The sequence below is a fragment of the Nomascus leucogenys genome, chromosome 6 (assembly GCF_006542625.1).
Source record: "Nomascus leucogenys isolate Asia chromosome 6, Asia_NLE_v1, whole genome shotgun sequence".
In the NCBI taxonomy this organism is placed as follows: Eukaryota; Metazoa; Chordata; class Mammalia; order Primates; family Hylobatidae; genus Nomascus; species Nomascus leucogenys.
Window position 1 is genome coordinate 108,952,490 of NC_044386.1, and position 19,417 is coordinate 108,971,906.

A 19,417-nucleotide genomic window follows, 5' to 3' on the forward strand; every position below is an offset into this window, starting at 1 on the left:
CATTCACCCAAAGAATCTTGGTTCTCTTATTAGAGAGTAGGATTAGGAAACCAAGATTGGCCAGGTACAGTGGCTCATGCCTGTAATCCCAGCACTTTGGGAGGCCGAGGTGGGCAGATTGCTTGAGTCCAGGAGTTTGAGACCAGCCTGGGCAACATGGTGAAACCCCTTTCTCTACAAAAATTACAAAAATTATCCGGGTATGGTGGTGCACGCCTGTAGTCCCAGCTACTCAGGAGGCTCAGGTGGAAGGATTGCTTGAGCCTGAGAGGTGGAGGTTGCAGTGAGCTGAGATCTTGCCACTGTACTCCAGCCTGGGTGACAGAGTGAGACCCTCTCTCAAAAAAGAAAAAAGTAAACCAAGATTTAGGTGCTAGATCTGCTCACCCAATTTTTTTTTTCTTTTTTTTTTAGACAGAGTCTTGCTCTGTCACCCAGGCTGGAGTGCAGTGGTGCGATCTCGGCACACAGCAAGCTCCGCCTCGTGGGTTCACACCATTCTCCTGTCTCAGCCTCCCGAGTAGCTGGGACTACAGGCGCCCACCACCACGCCGGGCTAATTTTTTGTATTTTTAGTGGAGACGGGGTTTTACTGTGTTAGCCAGGATGGTCTCAATCTCCTGACCTAATGATCCGCCCACCTCGGCCTCCCAAAGTGCTGGGATTACAGGCGTGAGCCACCGTGCCCAGTTGGTAAAACTCTTTATTGGCCCAAAGTTGATATAAAAAAAATAGTTCTGGTTGTCAGCTGACATGAGTCAGCAGTATTCTGTGACTCAAGTTGCATTCATTCGTTCATTCAGCCAGTACTTATTGAAGTCCCGCTTACCATGTGCCAAGCACTATTCTAGAGGCTTGAGATACATTACTTAACAAACCAAATAAGCAAAAATCTCTGCCCTCTCAGTCAGCATTCTGGGGGAGATGGGATGTCAGACAATAAAGAAAAACCATAACTAAACTAATATATTGTATGTTATTCAGTGATGAGTGCTCTGAAAAAATATCTCAAGGTATTTTTAAGGAGATAAGGGGCATATTAGGAGGAAGTTCAGATTCTTCAAGGTGATAAATGAGCAAAAGGAAGCAAGGGACTCAGTCCTGTGGTTATCTAGGGGGAGAGTGTGCCAGGTGAGGGAGCAGCCAGGTCAAAGGCCCTGCTGGTTCAGGCTACTATACATGTACCTGGTGTGGATGAGTGAGGGGAAAAGTAGTAGAGGATGCAGTGGTACTGGTGGTGAGGATGACATGGAGGGCTTTGCAAACCATTGCAAGTAAGGTCATTCTGAATGAGATGGGGGAACCCTTGGAGGGTTTTGAGCAGAGGAAAGCCCTGACCTGGCTTGTGTTTTATTTTGTTTTGTTTTGTTTGAGATGGAGTCTCACTCTGTAGCCCAGGCTGGAGTGCAGTAGCACAATCTTAGCTCACTGCAACCTCCGCCTCCCAGGTCCCAGTTCAAGCAATTCTCCTGCCTCAGCCTCCCGAGTAGCTGGGATTACAGGCACACACCACCATGCCCAGCTAATTTTTGTGTTCTTAGTAGAGATGGGGTTTCACCATGTTGGCCAGGCTGGTCTTGAACTCCTGACCTCAAGTGATCTGCCCGCCTCGGCCCACCAAAGTGCTGGGATTACAGGCATGAGCTACCTACTCACTCCAGCTGCTGTGTTGAGAATAGATTGTAGGGGAACCAAGGAGGAAATGGGGAGAACAGTTAGGAGGCCCTTGCAGTAACCGGGAGAAAGAGGGTGGTGCCTGGGCCCTCGGGAGCTGGGAAGTGGTCAGATTATAGATTTTCTTTTTTTTTTTTTTTTTTTGAGACGGAGTCTGGCTCTTTCACCCAGGCTGGAGTGCAGTGGTGCAATCTCGGCTCACTGCAGGCTCCACTCCCCCGGGGTTCGCGCCATTCTCCTGCCTCAGCCTCCGGCGTAGCTGGGACTACAGGCGCCCGCCACCTCGCCCGGCTAATTTTTTGTATTTTTAGTAGAGACAGGGTTTCACCGTGTTAGCCAGGATGGTCTCGATGTCCTGACCTCGTGAGCCGCCCGCCTCGGCCTCCCAAAGTGCTGGGATTACAGGCGTGAGCCACCGCGCCCGGCCCAGATTATAGATTTTCTAATGGATTGGATGTGAGGAGTGAGATAATGAGAGGGGCTGAGGGTTTTGGCCTGAGCAACTTAAAGATGGAATTGCCATTAAATGAGATGGGGAAGGCTGTAGGTGGAGCACATTTTTGAGAAGGGGGAGAGATCAGGAACTTAGTTTGGGACATGTTGGGCTTGAGATGCTTTTCAGACAGCCAAGTAGAAATGTTGAGGCCGGGTCAGGTGTGGTGGCTCACGCCTGAAATCCCAGTACTTTGGGAGGCCAAGGCAGGCGGATCCCGAGGTCAGGAGTTCAAGACCAGCCTGGCCAACATTGTGAAACCCTGTCTTTACTAAAAATACAAAAAATTAGCGGGGCTTGGTGGCGTAAACCTGTAGTCTCAGCTACTCGGGAGGCTAAGGCAGGAGAATCGCTTGAACCCAGGAGGCAGAGGTTGCAGTGAGTGGAGATTGCACCACTGCACTCCAGCCTGGGCGACAGAGCAAGACTGTCTCAAAAAAAAAAAAAAAAAAAAAGTTGAGGCCATTTGGAGTTAAGGGCTGAGCAGGGCTGGACTAGGCGGCAGATAGGAGTTTGAGTGTCACTGGCTGTAGGTGGACTGAACTCATTTAGAATAAAGCATCCAAACCTGGGCAATAGTAGCACTGTGGGTGCTTGGTGCTGTCCATATCCCATGTGGAATTCTGTGTCCAGTGCTGGGAGCCCCTTTAAAAGGGATGCTGCTAGCCTGCACCATGTCCACAGAAGGGTGATGGAGGTACAGAAATCATGAAGCATGAGGAAGCTTAGCTGTAAGCAAGGAGACCTGGGACCATGTGGGTGCTGTGCCCACTCTCTTGACAGCATCCCTGTTGTGGGAGCAGATGTGGCAGACCCTGAAAGTCGGGAGGAGAGGAAAAGAGGTGCTCTGAGGAAGCTGATTTTGGCTGGGGGTGAAGAGGAGCTTTCCCGCAATTGCAGCAAATTTATGGAGAGATGGTCTCTACTGCCATGGAAATAACTAGCAGAGGCTTTCACTCTTTTGGACTCTTAACTACAGGAGGAACTACTACATTTTTCTGTAATCCTGTGCACACTTAGGAAAAGTTGTAGCTTTCCCAAAATTATTTATCCTTTGAGATTATTGCTTAGATAGTTTCTATGTTTTATTTGTTTCTTAAGGGTCTTGGGATCCACTAAATTGATTTCAGAATCTGCTAATGGTCCAGGCTGCAGTTGGAAACCCCTGGTCTCAGCAGAGCTGAGCTCCACCCATGGAGATGTTAGGAGCCGGGAGGATTGGGGGTGGGTGCCTCTGGGCTTCCACTCCAGTCTTAGGGATTCCCTTCCCCTGCCGGGTCACGTGCAGGTTTTGAAGGTCTTACCTCCTCAGCAGTACATTAAATCCTATTATCCCACTTAAGCTAATGTTGCCCTTCCCCCACCCGAGGGCTTCGCGTGGACAGAATACTAAGTGAACAAGCCCGCAGGGTGCCTAGACTAAGTGCTGAGCTTGTAGCGAATGCCCAGCCATGACTTGCAGTGGATGGACCTGTGCAAAAATTGGACTCTCGAGCTGCTAGCCCCGGTGTCAGCACAAGTTCGGCCGAGTTCATTTGGCCGCAGGAACAAGGGGGTCGCCAGGAGTAAGAGGGAAGGGGGCGCCTAAAGGGAGGAGACCAAGGCCTAATCACCAGCCGCCCCCCAACTCCCTAGGCGCATAGTGGGGACGCAGCGTGTCCCCAAACCAACGCCACTAGCAGAGGGTCCCAGAGGAGCCGGAAGGGGCCTGGGCGGCGGTGGGAGGGTCTGAGCAGTGGGGGAGGGGAGCTGGGGGTCGGCTTTCGTCCGCGTCCCAGCGCTCCGGCGGCCGCCAGGGCTACTGATCCCGGGCTTGGCCCCCTGAGGCCGCGCCCCGAGCTGCCGCCCCTTGCCCCGCCAGCCCCCGGGAAAGAGGAAGGGGGAAGGGGCGGGCCGGCAGGGCTCACGGCCGACTTCCTCCTTCGGCCCCGCCCTCCGCCGCTTGCGGGTGAGCTCTGCCCAAGCCCAGGCTGCGGGGCTGGCGCTGGCGGGAGCACTGCGGTACCCCGCGGAGGGGGACTGCGTTCGCCAGGGCCCACGTGACCCTATTTCCCACCTCCCGCCCCCCAGGTCCGAAGGCGGGGGCCCCCAGGGCGACTCGGGGGCGGACCGCGGGGCGGAGCTGCTGCCCGTGAGTCCAGCCGAGCCGCGGGACACCGTCGCTCCTGCTCTCCGAGTGCTGTGCGCAGCGATGGGCCCGAGGAGCTGGCTCGCTGCCCCGTGGGGAGCGCTGCCGCCTCGGCCACCGCTGTTGCTCCTGCTGCTGCTGCTCCTGCTGCAGCCGCCGCCTCCGACCTGCGCGCTGAGCCCCCGGATCAGCCTGCCGCTGGGTGAGTGCCGGGGACCCGGGGGCGCGGGCCAGGGGAAGGAAGGCTGCCGGGGACGTGCCTCGTGCGGAGGTGGCCGTGACAAAGGACCAAGGAGGGGACGTGTCGGAGGCACGGGATCCATTAGGACCCCTTCTTTTTTCAAAGCGCTGCGCGGAGGGAGGGAGAGGAGAGGGGAGCTGTGAGGCCGCGGGCCCCTTTCTTCAGTTTTCTTTCTGGGCAGGGATGGGGTCTAGCCCGCTCTGTCGTCCCCGCTAGTTCCCTTAGGAGGATGCACTTTCGGCGGGGTCCGCCTGCCCATCTGCTTGTCTTTGATGCTGACCAGAGCCGACCGCGGTGCCGCCCCCGAGGGCGGCTCGGGGTAGAGGGAGGCCACTGCTTGCAGTCCTATAAACACTGGGGTTCTGGTATTCCCAGCAAGTCGCAGCAGGGCCGGGAGCTGTGGTGGGGCGGGCGGGCGCCCGATCCTCCCTCTCCGCCCCTCCATCCCTGGCTTGCCAGTGCAGCCCCAAGCCCCAGCATGGAGAGACCTCCAGGCCCTGGGAGCGACCAGATTGCGGATGGGGGCAGCTCTGGGCGCTCACATTCCCAAGTCCTGGGCGCGACCCCTCCTCAGAGTGACCTGGGAGTAGCATCCTGGTTGGCTGGGTTCCTTTCCTGGTCCTCACATCTGCTTCTGTGGCCACCTCCTGTTTCAGCCCTCCGCCCTTCCCTCTCCTTTTCCCTTCCATCCGGTTGCTTCTCCAGCTCTTCTTGGGGCACTTGGGCTTTAGATGCAGAGGGTCCTGGATCCCAAGCCCATTTCTTCCACTGGGCAAGTAAGTACCTTCTGCTCCCAGTGTCCCACTTTTCTCATCTGCAAAATAGGCAGAGTCATAGGTGCCTTGCAAGGTGTTACTCGGGTATGAAGTTTATAAGTGCCCAACAGATGTCGTATCCGCAAGCCCTTTAACTTGTTGATTGTCATATTGTATGAATTGGAATAAAGCATGTATAAATTAGAGGTTACAGACTGAAACTGTACCAGACTTCCATCTCCTCACAGCATCCCCACCTCTAAAAGCATCCTATTTACAAAGGGAAATAGTAGAATCAGCACTTAAATTAAGGCAGGGCCCTAGCGGCTTCAAGTAACCCTATCTGAACCCCTGTCTGAAATATTGCAGATGAGCTGGGTTCAAATGCTATCTCAGCCACTTAGTAACCGTGTGACCTTGAGCAGGCTACTTAAAGTTTCTGGGTCTTGATTTCTTCATCTGTAAAACAGGTATAATAACAGAACCTACCTCAAGGTAGTGAGGATTGAATCAGCTCATGTCTGAAAAGTCGTTAGGACAGGGCCTGGTACAGGAACCGCTGAATGAGTGTTATTCAGCTCAGAGTTTACTCCTGTACCTTCCGCCCAGATCTGGGGTGATTCTGCCTGGGGTTAGGACAGGGTTGGGGTATTAGTTTGACTGTAGCCCCTTGGGTGCTTCAGCTTGTGAAGTCAGGATGAACAGGTGTAACCAGCCCCAGGCCTGCTGCCTTGCTACTTCTGTTGTGGCCACAACTCCCTTTGCCCTCAGACCCTCTCATTTTTGGGAGAAGGCAAAGTGAGATGGGGGCAGATGCTCCAATGGACTCCACTTATGGCCTTGGGAAAGCTGGGCTAGCTCATGGGACCATGTCAAAAGACAGTAGGTTTCAGGTCCAACTCTGGAACTGGATGGGACAATCACAGGGTAGCTAGAAGGCAGAACTAGAGAGCAGTGAGGGGAATCGAGGGGACCTGCTTCCCGAGGAGCAGCTAGAATACTTGGTTATTATTACCAACGCAGCTGCAGGACCTGGCCCACTTCTACAAGCCTGTGACTGTTCCCAGGTTTCTGTCACACACCAGCATTCACCTGTCAGGGCTGTCGTAGGCGGGCTTGCATTTTGTGCATTGTACCAAAGTGCCCAGCTGAGGGTTGAGAGGACCTGAAAGGCAGTCCACACTCAGCTCTCCAACCTGGGAATCCTGGAGCAAAAGACCCCTTCTGCTATGTTCTTGGGGCTAGGTCTGCCCAGAGTGGCCCATTTTTCCAGTCCCACCAAAGCCCTGGAATAGTGTAGTGGCACCTAGCTACCTGAACTTGTGAGCACGTATCTACAGTCGACTGAGTTGCCACTATACCCTGGAGTGCCCCCTCTCTGGGCTTCCTCTTGGCCCTCATACCCACCTCCTATTCTTACCTATATGCAGGTCCCAGGGCTGGCTGGGAGTCCGGGAGGGGAATGCCCTCGTAACTGAACAGGCTCACCCTTGAGTGTGGCCTAAGGCAGTTTCCTGCCTCATCCCAGGGGGCTCATTAGATGTTCCTGGCAGTGTGCCCATCCTGGGCAGGCTCGTGGTGACCATGGGATGCCGGGCCCAGGGCCCTAGTACCCTCCCTCACATGCATCTTAGGAGAAACGGTCATGGAACTGGAGATTACACACCCCCCTTTCCTCCTGCCACTCACTCCTCTACTGAATTCCCACCCACGCCCCATAAGGACCCAGATGCCTAGGGACAGTGGGGCTATGTCTGTGGTTTAAAACAAAATCCCTTGAAGTGGAGCGTCCAGCTTGCCCTGCATCTGGGGTCCTTCATAGGGAATCCTAATTATTGTTGATGAACAGCACATTCCTGGGGTGCTTAAGATGCAGGGGGCTGATTTGTGGCCTTGCCCAGTGGCCAGTAGGGGGAGGAGGATGGGGGGACAGCCACTGGGGGCTCCACAGTCAGCTGGAAGTCTCTGAAAGGAATACTTCAAAGAAGTGTGCTGAATTTGGGTTCTCTTGCGTTGGAACTACCATGCAGAGCTCCAGGACCAAAGCCTCGGTCAGGAGCAGGATTGGTGCTGAGTAGAAGCAATGGCGCCCAGTGCCTCCCAGCCTGGCCATGTGGGGAGAAACAAAACACACCTGCTCTCATGGCCCTCCAAAGTCTTTTTGGGCCACCTTATTTGGACACTTAAAGGGAGTGATTATTATTATTATTTTGAGAGGGAGTTTCGCTCTGTCTCCCAGGCTGGAGTACAGTGGTACCATCTCCGCTCACTGCAGCCTCCACCTCCCAAGTTCAAATGATTCTCCTGCCTCAGCCTCTCAAGCAGCTGAGACTACAGGTGCCCACCACCATGCCTAGATAATTTTTGTATTTTTGTAGAGATGGGATTTCACCATGTTGGCCAGGCTGGTCTCGAACTCCTGACCTTAGGTGATCCACCCATCTTGGCCTCCCAAAGTGCTGGGATTACAGGCACAAGCCACCACGTCCGGCCTTAAAGGGAGTTATTAATTCCCTCCTGCCCCAGAAGTGCCAGGCGGGAAAGCTCTGGACGCAGTATTTCTGAAACAGATTGGACAGAAATCTGTAGGCCTACAAACGGCAGTCAACAAAACCCCATTGAGCAGAGAGAATGGGGCATTTGGCACAAATCAGCTGCTTGCCCTCTGGCCCTGGAGGAGGCAGCCAGGGTCAAGGCTGCCCTGGGAAGCCCTGATGCTGATCGCTTGTTGAGCCCTCAGCCCGGTTACTGGCTTCCCTCCTTGACATGGTCTCAGCTGGATATGAACCTTTGTCTCCAGCTCTGTCCTATGGGCCGGCATCTCTCTGGCTCTGCGGAGCCGAGTGGAAGGTGCTCTAACTGTGGATGCTCAGAGCCTGGCTTTGTAAAGTAGCTTGCCACCCTTACTAACTGCACAACCTGGGGCAAGCTCCTGGCCTTCTCCATGCCCATTTTCACATTAGCAAGATAGGAATAATGGCCATCTTCACAGTGTTCTGAGAGGATTACATGAAATAATGTATGTAAAGTGTTTGGCATGGTGCCTGGCACGTGCTGCATCTGTAGTAAAAAGGTAGCTTCTGCTCTGGTATGCTAGAAATCCCCTGCCAGCCTTGCTTGGTGAGGTTATTTGCATCCATTTTGGTGCACACTGGTGGTATGCAGGCCCTCTGCTAGGTGCCATGCCTGTCAGGCTTAGCGCCTGCCCTGGTAGAAAAGACAAAGCAAGGCCCCCAGGGGCTGATTTGAGGTTATTATCAGGGGTCCTGCTTAATTATAGCCCAGTTATTAAGTGCTCCTGATTCAGCCTTTTCAAAGTCCTCCTTTGCCTGAAGAACCTCCTCTGCATGGGGCTGGACCATGCCTCTCCCTGCCTGCCCCTCACTGGTTCTGCTCTGCCTTCTGCACAACCCACATCCAGCTGGTGTTGAAATACCTATGTGCCAACCCAGGAAAGCTCTAAACTTGCACAACTTTTGGGGCACATCTGGATATACCAGCATGTTCATCCTCTAGGCAAGAGACAGAGAGTGGCACGGGGCCTGGAGAAAAGGCTAGACTTGGGTCATGTCATCAATCACTCCTTCCTTTATCTTCTCAGAGCCTGTTGCCTCTCACTCCACCCCCATGGGTGCTCAGGCTGGCGCAGGACTCAGGGGGCCTCTGATGTGGCCCTCCCTCGGGATCAGGGGGAACAGGAACAACACAACGTGAGACTCCTGTGGTCGAGGCCTGCCTTCCCTCAGATTAGCTTTTTGGGGAAGTCTCCTCCCTTGGACTGCATTCTCCATGCTTTTCCCCAGCTGGTTCCCCTGCCCTCCTCTACATTCTGACCTCCCTGTGTTGGGAGTGGGACAGCTATCCTGTCTGTAAGATAAGATAATTAAAAGCCTGGTGGCTCTTTCCCTGCTGCCAAGTCATGCAGAGACGGAGGCTCAGGCTCGGGTGCGTTCAAGATTCAGCTTCACCCGTAACCCACTGCCATGGCCGAGGAAGGCATTGCTGCTGGAGGTGTAATGGATATTAATGCTGCTTTAGAAGAGGTACTGAAGACAGCCGTCATCCACGACGGCCTAGCACATGGAATTCGCAAAGCTGCCAAAGCCTTAGACAAGCACCAAGCCCATCTTTGTGTGCTTGCATCCAACTGTGATGAGACTACGTATGTCAAGTTGGTGGAGGCCCTTTGTGCTGAGCACCAAATCAACCTAATTAACGATGATGACAACAAGACACTGGGGGAATGGGTAGGCCTCTGTCAAACTGACAGAGGGGGAAACCTGGTAAAGTGGTTGGTTGATAGTAGTTAAGGACTATGGCAAGGAGTCTCAGGCCATGGATGTCATCAGAGAGTACTTCGAATGCAAGAAATGAAGAAAATATCTTTGGCTCACAAAAAAAAAAAAAAAAAAGCCTGTTGCCCACAGTGGCTCTATACTTATTAGCTCACCATCGACCCTCTTCTGGGCACTGAATACTGGAACACTAGGGGCTGGCTCGTGCCCTGTGGCAGAGATGGTCACAGAAGAGTAGAGTGGCTACAGAGTGATACACAGAGGTGGGGTGTTTTGTCCAACTGCTAGAGTTCTGCCTCCCAGGCCTGTGATCTGACCTGTTGTGCATGGAAGCTCTATTCTGCACTCGTGGATCTGGAAGCCCACCCTGTAGTCTAACAGGCTTCAAAGAGGTAGGGGGCCTGTGGTGAGGGGGTTTCAGTGGGGATGGTAGGTAGGAGACAGAAGCCATCATTTTACCATACTTCTAAAGAGGAGCCAAATTAGCCAACTTACGTCCTCTTTTTTGGCATCTTTTGGCCCATCCTCTAGGAAGGGGGCCAACAGGAAGAGCAAAGAAAAGCGGCCATTGTGGTGCGCTCACTGTGTGCCAGGCACTGGTGTTGGATGTGGAAGTGTATTGCTTTGTCTCATGCAGATGAGGAAACCAAAGCTCAGTGAAGCTAACTCATTATCAAGGTCATGCAGCCATAGAAGAGTTTGGGACCAAGCCTTGGGCCACAGTTCTCGATTCAGCCACCACATTCTTTCCATTCGAACAGCTGCCTCCTGCTTCACCTGTGAATCGTACAAAAGCAGCAAGATGACCCGGCTCAGCCCTTGAATAATTGCAGGTTATATATTTCCATCTGTTAAAGAAATCTGTTGAGGTTAGCCTCTGGACAGGGCAAGGGGTCCAGCCAAGGCCCCTGGTGGCATGGCCATGGTTGGAAAGAGGGCAGGGCTGGCAGACTTGGTTGTCAGGAATGTGGCACACAGGAGACTAGGGCACACATCTCAGACAGAAGTTTGCAAACTGAGGGGTAGTGGGCCACAGCCAGCCTGGAGATACATTTTATTTGACTTCCAAGTTCTTTAGAAAAGTTTTAATTAGGCCAGGTGCGGTGGCTCACGCCTATAATCCCAGCACTTTCGGAGGCCAAGGTGGGTGGATCACCTGAGGTCAGGAGTTTGAGACCAGCCTGGCCAACATGGTGAAACCCTATCTCTACTAAAAATAGAAAAATTAGCTGGGCATGGTGGCGGGCGCCTGTAATCCCAGCTACTCAGGAGGCTGAGGTAGGAGAATTGCTTGAACCTAGGAGACGGGTTGCAGTGAGCCGAGATCGTGCCATTGCACTCCAGCCTGGGCAACAAGAGCAAAACTCCATCTCAAAAAAACAAAAAAAAAAGAAAGAAAGAGAAAAAATTTTAATTAGTTGCTGATATTTAAAACTTAGGAAATTTTACATAAAAATCTAGGTTTCCAGCTTTTCTGAAGATCTGGTAAGGGTGGACCCCCATTCTATGTAGCAGCACATGTCTGGGGCTAAGTCTTGCGTGTGAATAAAAGTAGAAGGCAAGAAGCAAGGAGAGGAGTAGGGAGCATGGGGAGAACTCATCTTGATGGTTGATGGTCACTGACCCCTAATCTGTGCAGAGCTTGGCACTGCCACGTACTGTGTTTATTTAGTCTTCTCAGCAATCCTGCAAGGCAGCCCTCTCAGGGCTGAGGATTTGTTCGGGGTTGCACAGTGGGTCAGTGATCAAGTCAGGATTCACACACATGTCTTGTGCCCCTTCCAGTCCCTGAGGCTTGTTTCCTGTCTCCCTACCATACTTTCAGCTGTCATACTTCTTAATTCTTTTTTTCTTTTTCTTTTTAATTCTTTTTTTTTTTTTTTTTTTTTTTTTGAGATGGGCTCTTACTCTGTCACCCAGTCTGGATTGCAGTGGTGAGATCTTGGCTCACTGCAACCTCCGCCTCCCAGGCTTAAGCGATCTTCCCACCTCAGTCTCCTGAGTAGCTGAGACCACAGGCATATGCCACCATGCCCAGCTAATTTTTGCATTTTTGGTAGAGACAGGGTTTCATCATGTTGCCCAGGCTGGTCTCGAACTCCTATCAGCTGTTATACTTCTATGTGTTCAGTGCTTTTGGGAGGGGTCAGAGTGGAAGCAGTGCTTCTCAGACACACTTCTGTGAGTATGACGCTTCAGGACCTCCACATTGCCCCATTTTTATCTGGGGCCCCTCTCTGAGCTGGAGCACTCTGACTGGGACTGTGTCATTCGTTCGTTCAGTCAACAAACATTTATGGAACAACTGCTGGGAGCTCACCTGACCAGTTGATACAAATATGAATAAGACATGGTCTTGATCTTGAAGATGCTCTCAGCTTGGTGGAAGAGAAGAGCACAAAGACCGGGCGCGATGATGGCTCATGCCTGTAATCCCAACACTTTGGGAGGCCGAGGCAGGTGGATCACCTGAGGTCAGGAGTTCAAGACCAGCCTGGCCAACATGGTGAAACCCCGTCTCTACTAAAAAAAAAAAAAAAAAAGAAAAATACAAAAATTAGCCGGGCATGATGACAGGTGCCTGTAATTCTGGCTACTCAGGAGGCTGAGGCTGAGGCGGAAGAATCACTTGAACCCAAGGTTCAAGGTTGCAGTGAGCCAAGATCATGCCATTGCACTCCAGCCTGGGTGACAGAGCAAGACTGTCTTAAAAAAAAAATAAAAAAGAGAAGAGCACAGAAAGACCATCATCATCATCAAACATCAAACATTGCCATCATCAGACAGCGTCACCAGTGCACTGCAAGACGTGTGAACAGGAAATGATGAGCATACGGAGAAGGGCCCTTGCCCAGCCGGGGATTCAGGAAGGCCTCCTGGAGGAGGTAGAACTGAGCTGAGTCTCAAAGGATGAGTGTGAGTTAGTCAAAAGGAAAGCCTTCTGGGTGGAGGGGACTTCCTGAACAGACCGGAGATGAGAATTGGGCCCATGAGTTGCAGTTCCATGTCACTTGGTCGAACCAGGAGGTGGGTGGGTGGCAAGCGCTGGCAAGTTAGGAGCTCGGACGATGGGCTGCTATTGAAGTTTTAGGCAGAACAGCGACGGCTCCCAGGGAGCCCTCTGGCTGCAGCATAGCAGCTGGCCTGGAGGTGGGAGGCTGGTTGGGAGGCTGCTGTGGTGGTGGCCTAGGTGAGAGAGGTTGGTGCCAGGCTCAGGACTGTGGTAGTGGGGATGGTGAGGGGAGTGGATTTGGAAAATATTGAGAGAAAATTGGCAGGATTTGATTATAGGCTGGACTTCTGAGGAAGGAGGATGGTGAGACACCCAGGTGAGTGGTGCCACACACAGACACAAAATCCCAAGCCAGGGAGGGAGACTGGAAGGGGGTGGTGAGGTGGTGGGAGGTACCCACAGAGACCCTCCTGCACTGTGGGGTCTGGTGTGTTGGAGGAAGATCTGCACTTGGATGAAGAGATTTGGGGATCGCCAGGGGCTTGAACGGAGTAAGAAGAGCAAGGCCAAGAGCGGACGGACCCAGAGAGCAAGAACATTCAGGAGCAAAGCCTGAGGCGGGAGGGTGGTCAGCAACACAGACGCTGCAGCCAGGTGGCCCAGGGTCAGGCGGCATCCCCACCACTCCTCCCGGGGACGACTCGCGCCTGAAACAGAGATAATGAAACACAGCAGCCTTGTGAGGATGACATGACTTAATCCATTTAAAGGGCTGAGGAAGTGCTCACATACTTCAGCTCTTTGAGGGCTAAGAGGCCCAGAAGGCATGTGAGGGAGACACGGGGTGATGCTTGAGACTGGGGGCACAGACACCTAGAGGACGGGGCGGCGTGGCCCGTGGCTGGGGTCTGGCAGTGAGGCGATCCCTGGGCTCTAGGCAGGGCTGGCCCCGCTGAGCGTGGGGCTGGCTGAGGCCCAGCTTCTGTGGAGGAGTGAGTGGAAGGTGAGAGGCAGAGATGGCCTGGGGTGGCTGTTCTCTTTGGGAGCTTGTCTAAGGCAGGTGGAGGGAGGCACAAAAGTTTCTAGAATGGACATTGGAACAAAAACTGCTTTCTGGGAGGTAGAGTTGGTGACATAGGATTTGGTCTCTGAGGAGATGGGGCGGGAAGTTCAGGTTGTTTATGCCTGATGACCCCGATTTCCTTGGAAGTGGAGACATCTATAAAGGCAGGAAGGCAGACCCAGGGCAGAGGCCCTAGGAGCGGTGTTGTTAGCGGGGAGCCAGCCCCTGAGCAGAGGGACTGAGTGTGGCCTTGGGTAGGCCTGTGAGCAGGCAGGTGGCAGGCAGGCGGCGGGCAGGCTCCTAAGGTGACGGCAGTGGTCTGTGCAGCCGTGGCACAGGCCCTAGGTCGGGGCTGGGACTGCCTGGGGGTTCTGGCAGAGGCTCTTGGTCTGCCCACTTGGGGCTGTAGCAGTGGCTTTCCGGGGCATGCCCCAGGAGCACAGATGCTGTGAGGCCAGGTTTCCTGGCCCTCGTTGCCACTTTCTTGGTGACTTCAGTCCATGGGAGGACCCTTGGCACACAACACCCCCAACCTCTGCCCAGAGTCCCTGGTCAGGGACTCGACTCTGGCACTGGGCTGGTGTCAGCAGAAGGTGGCCCCCTCTTCCATGCTCCATGAGGAAGAGGTGGCTGCCCTGCCCAACACGGGCCGTGTGGAGGAAGGAAGTGCACCCAGGTTGGCAGTGTGTCCCAGTTTCCTGCTGACTGAGGCCCCGTCAGCACTCCTGTCCTAGAGGTGGGGCTGCTGCTGGGATAAGTGGGTCCAAGGTTCTGGTGACTTATTGTGACATCCCTGGGGACGAAGGGCTACAACAGCCTTTCAGGAGGCTCTCTGGGGACTTGTCCCTCCCAGACGCCTCTCTGAGAGTCGGGGAGGCCCCTGGCTGCCTCCTTGCATTGGAGGCCCCTTCCCCACCGACTCCACAGGGAAGCTGGTGTTTTCTGGCCTGATCCTGCTGGGGCCTGTAGAGGGTGGGATGTTAGGGCCAGGTCAGCGTCTTGCTGCCGTGCCCGGAGCCACAGTAGAGAGAAAGGTGGGGCGGGGCTCTGAGTCACAGCGCTGCTGCAGCTAGCTGGCTGGCCTGGGGTGGGGACTACCCAGGGTGGGGATGGTGCTGAGCCCTATTCCTGTCTCACCCCAGAGAGCTCCAGGCTTCCTGCTGAGTCACAGGGAAGGAGGACCCTTACATGGGGCTGGGGGCTGAGTATTCCCACATCACTTCCTACTCAGAACCCCACTTCCTGGGGTGGGCAGTGGGGACCTTGCAGGTGACTCTTATGTGCCCACTCCATGTGCTGTTTCCCTCCAGGGAGGGATAGGGCAGCCCCAGACCAGCCCCATTCTGCCTTCTTGAAGGATGATCTGCCTAGTGGGATGCACTGGCCTTGGAGAAGCCCCTGGCTGAAGCCTGTCGGGGTGGAGGGAGAGGGTTCATCCTGAGCGGGGAAACCGGCCGCAGCCTCGGCGTGCCCTGCTTGCTTCATACTGGACTAACCCACTGGATAGATGGATTTAGAGGATGTCCGAGCAGCACAGGCAGCCCAGGAGAGCCAGCAAGACACTCTTTGGCACAACGGAGAGCATAAAGGCTAAGACTGACCCCAAGGTGCACCAGCCCCTCGCAGGAAGTAAAGTACAGAAACACCCCCTCCCTGTCACCCCTGCACAAAGAGCACCTAGGAGTGAGTGCGCAAGCGTGGACAAGCCCTGCGGTACCGTGTACACACACACACACACACACACACACACACACCCCACAGGCAAGCTCAGGCAGGGTCCTGCACAGACGTCTGCAGTCACTCTGGAGGTGACCCAAGCACCTGGCTCCTTAGACAGTAACACCACTCACACCGAGCACAGACGAGCTCGCGCCCGCAACACGAGCCTGTGACACACAAGTCTCTGTTTCTGAGCTGATGCTGTCTGGCTTTGGCCATGAGACCCTCGTGTGACCAGGTGCGTGCCTAAGTTAGAATCCCCCAGGCTAAGTTCGTGAACCCCCTGGATGAGGGAGGCCCAACTCCCCTAAGGAGCCCTGCCCCTCTGGCAGCTCTCACCGGGCCGGATTTTCCTGTGGGGCTTTTGGATTTTGTTTTTGAGTCACTCATTGAGTGTTGGTCGTGTGCCAGACACCATGCCACACTGCAAACCATGTGCAACGTTGTTTTGAGCAAAGCTGTCTCAGTAAATGTGGGTTATTATGTATATTATTATTTACATACGTAATCTCATTTTTTCTAATAACAACCCCATGAGGCAAAGTGTTATTATTTTCCCCATTTTACAGATAAGGAAAACGGGGCTTTGAGAAGTTAAGTGGCGTGTCCTGGTGGCACACAGCTAGTAAGTGGTAGAGGATGGCTTTGAACTCAGGTCTCTAACTCTACTCTGCACACCATGGCTTTCAGTCTGAGTCTTAGGGCAGAGAGATGAGGGCAAGTGCGGAAGGGAAGCCCCAGAAGGAGAAAGCCTGGTTAAGGGGCCCTTCACCCCCCTCTCCAAGGCACATTCCACTTTCTGTCCCTTTGTCGGTTCATTCACTCTACTCCCAGCATGGCTGGAGGGCTTGTGGCTGGCTCGTTTGGAGGCCTGGGCTGAACCAGGAACTGGCTGGTCTGTAGGCTTCCCCTCCAGCCGGCTGCACTCTGTAGTGCCCGAGGCAGGTTTCCACCCCTTCTCCCAGGCGTAAGTGGGATTGAGTTGCCACCTGGGACTGAGGCTTATCTCTGACTCTTGGCATTTCTGTGTCTGGACAGATTCCAAGGGCGGTCTGCTGCGCAGACTTACAGGGCCTGCCCAGGTGGAAACACTCTTCTGCAGGTAGATAAGCACGGGCAACCAGCTTATCTGAACCAGCCCTTGCTTCCAGATAACTATGGAAAAATCCAAAAGATAAGGAGGGACCGCAGTGTTTGTCCTTGTCTCACTCCTCATGAGACTCCTGTGATCTTTATATGTCTCATTCCTCCCGTGACATGTATGAGAAACTACAGCTCAGTGAGACGATGTCTCTGCTGCCTGACAGAAGGGCCCACTTGAGGGCCAGGTGTGGTGGCTCAGCCACCTGACCCCCGTCATCCTGTTGACTAGTGTCACCCCCCACCTGAGGGCTTCCTTCCCCATTTGCTGCCAGGTATAAAGCTGAGTTTAGGCTGGGCGCGGTGGCTCACGCCCATAATCCCAGCACTTTGGGAGGCTGAGGCGGGCGGATCACCTGAAGTCAGGAGTACGAGACCAGCCTAGCCAACATGGTGAAACCCTGTCTTTACTGAAAATACAAAAATTAGCCGGGCATGGTGGCGAGCACCTGTAATCCCAGCTCCTTGGGAGGCTGAGGCAGGAGAATCGCTTGAACCTGAGAGGTGTAGGTTGCACCATTGCACTCCAGCCTGGGCAACAAGAGAGAAACTCTGTCTCAAAAAAAAAAAAAAAAAAAAAAAAAAAAGACCGAGCTGCTGGGCATGGTGGCTCACGCCTGTAATCCCAGCACTTTGGGAGGCCGAGGCAGGCGGATCACCTGAGGTCAGGAGTTCGAGACCAACCTGACCAACATGGAGAAACCCCGTCTCTACTAAAAATACTTTGCCAGGCGTGGTCACGTATGCCTGTAATCCCAGCTACTCAGGAGGCTGAAGCAGGAGAATCACTTGAACCTGGGAGGCGGAGGTTGCGGTGAGCCGAGATTGTGCCATTGCACTCCAGCCTGGGCAACAACAGCAAAACTCTGTCTCAAAAAAAAAAAAAAAAAAAAAAAGGCTGAGCTTCCCCCACACGGCTGGTATGTGTTCCTCCTTATGGACATTGAGGATGGAGTAGCTTCATTTCCCATTTTTCTTTGGCCACCAAGAGGCCCAGCACTAAAGGCGCAGCCCTTCTCTACCAGCTGTGCGAAGACTCATTGACCTACTCATGTGAATTTTTACTTCCTTGCTGGTTGAGATTTTCTTCAGATTTGGGTTTTCTCTGCTCCTGATTTTAATGTTTATATTTCACTACTTTCTTTTCTTCATGTCTCCCCACCCTTTATGGAACCAGGCTGGGGGTATGTAAAAACACTCCACAGGTAAACACCCATGAAGTCATCTTCACAGCTGCTTGGTTGGGCATGTTGCACTTTTTGCTTCCTCAGCTTCGTGAGACTGTTTGTGTGGTCATAACCCACTGGTCCGCTACAACATGCCTGAGGTTGGTCAGGGTGCTGCTCTTTGCTTGTTTTTCTGTTCTCATCAGCTGCTTAGAATTTTAAAAATAATTTCTCTCCAAACCCATTAGTTACCCAAAGCATAAACAGTACCCTGGTGGGTAAGTGTGTGTGTGTTTCTTTTTTTTTTCTTTGATTTATCTATTTCACATTATATAAAGATAACCTGCTTATTATAGAATCTAAAAATGATAACAAGTAAAAAAGACAAGAAAGCTACTATAATTCTACCAGGGAGCCCATGTTTTAGTATTTTGTGATACATCCTTCTGGATTTTTTCCTATGCTTATATTTTTCCCACAAAAAATAGAATTTGACCATACGTACTAAATATAACCTTAATTTTCACTTAGTGGTAGATAATTTGTGTCTTTCCTTGTTGTTATTCTGCAAAAACAAAAGATACTTAAAATGTGTACCAAGGTCTGGGCGCAGTGGCCCACACCTGTAATCCCAGCACTTTGGGAGGCTGAGGCAGGTTGGATTGATTGAAGCCAGGAGTTCGAGACCAGCCTGGCCAACATGGCAAAACCCTGTCTCTACTAAAAATACAAAAGTTAGCCGGGCATGGTGGCACATGCCTGTAATCCCAGCTACTCGGGAGGCTGAGGCAGAAGAATTGCTTGAACCTGGAAGGTGGAGGTTGCGGTGAGCCGAGATCATGCCAGTGCACTCCAGCCTGGGCAACAGAGTGAGACTCAGTCTCAAAAAATAAATAAAATGTGTATCAAGGATACATGCATGTATATATATATTTTTTAAGTGTAGAAGGGCTTATTATAAAAAGCAAAAACGTCTGTCCTCCCCCGCCCCAGGCCAATTTAAAAGGGACTTTAATCATTTAGGGTTCTTAGGGTTCTTGTTCTACCATTATTTCCTCCATTTTTTTTTTCTTTTTGAGATGGAGTTTCACTCTCGTTGCCCAGGCTGGAGTGCAATGGTGCGATCTCGGCTCACCGCAACCTCCGCCTCCCAGGTTCAAGCGGTTCTCCTGCCTCAGCCTCCCGAGTAGCTGGGATTACAGGCATGTGCTACCACGCCTGGCTAATTTTATATTTTTAGTAGAGACGGGATTTCTCCATGTTGGTCAGGCCGGTCTCGAACTCCCAACCTCAGGTGATCCACCCCAAAGTGCTGGGATTATAGGCGTGAGCCACCACGCCCAGCCCATTTCCTCCATATTTTTAAGTAAAATACTTACACCACTATTTCTTGGCTTATTTGAATTCCTGACTTTCCCTCACTTACATCTCCCTTCCCTTCCTCCCCCCAACATATTCTGTCACCGTACTGTATTCACTTCCTTTATTGGTTACCTTTGCAATATAAAACAGTACACTTGACCTGTATTTATTATTCCATTAGTCATTGGCAGCAGCTTGTGACAACCCTGCTACCATATTATGATGTCTGTCTGTCGTCAGTTCTGGTTTCTGAGGTCAAAATTGAAAACACTCCCATTCTGTGTAATAACCATCAGTCTCAAAGACCAGTGCTTTTTTGGGAGGCTGACGCAGGCAGATCACTTGAGTTCAGGAGTTTGAGACCAGCCTGGCCAACATGGTGAAACCCCGCCTCTACTAAAAATACAAAAATTAGCTGGGTGTGATGG

The 19,417-nt window shown here is 52.6% G+C and overlaps 1 protein-coding gene and 1 pseudogene across 11 annotated transcripts in view; both read left to right on the forward strand.

Moving 5' to 3' along the window:
* SEMA4B (semaphorin 4B) overlaps positions 1 to 19,417 on the forward strand; it is a 44,492-nt gene that overhangs the window by 12,113 nt on the left and 12,962 nt on the right. For 2 of the 11 annotated variants that reach the window (XM_030815014.1, XM_030815017.1), the window contains exon 2: positions 4,238 to 4,497. In XM_030815014.1, coding sequence (XP_030670874.1) covers positions 4,359 to 4,497 — 139 coding nt within the window. In that variant the 5' untranslated portion in view covers positions 4,238 to 4,358. Of the gene's footprint in view, positions 1 to 4,093; positions 4,498 to 17,346; positions 17,789 to 19,417 lie in introns of those variants that run through there. The other 9 variants (XM_030815015.1, XM_012507315.2, XM_012507316.2 and 6 more) reach the window with 8 other exon arrangements.
* Positions 7,769 to 9,924, forward strand: LOC115835539 (annotated as a pseudogene).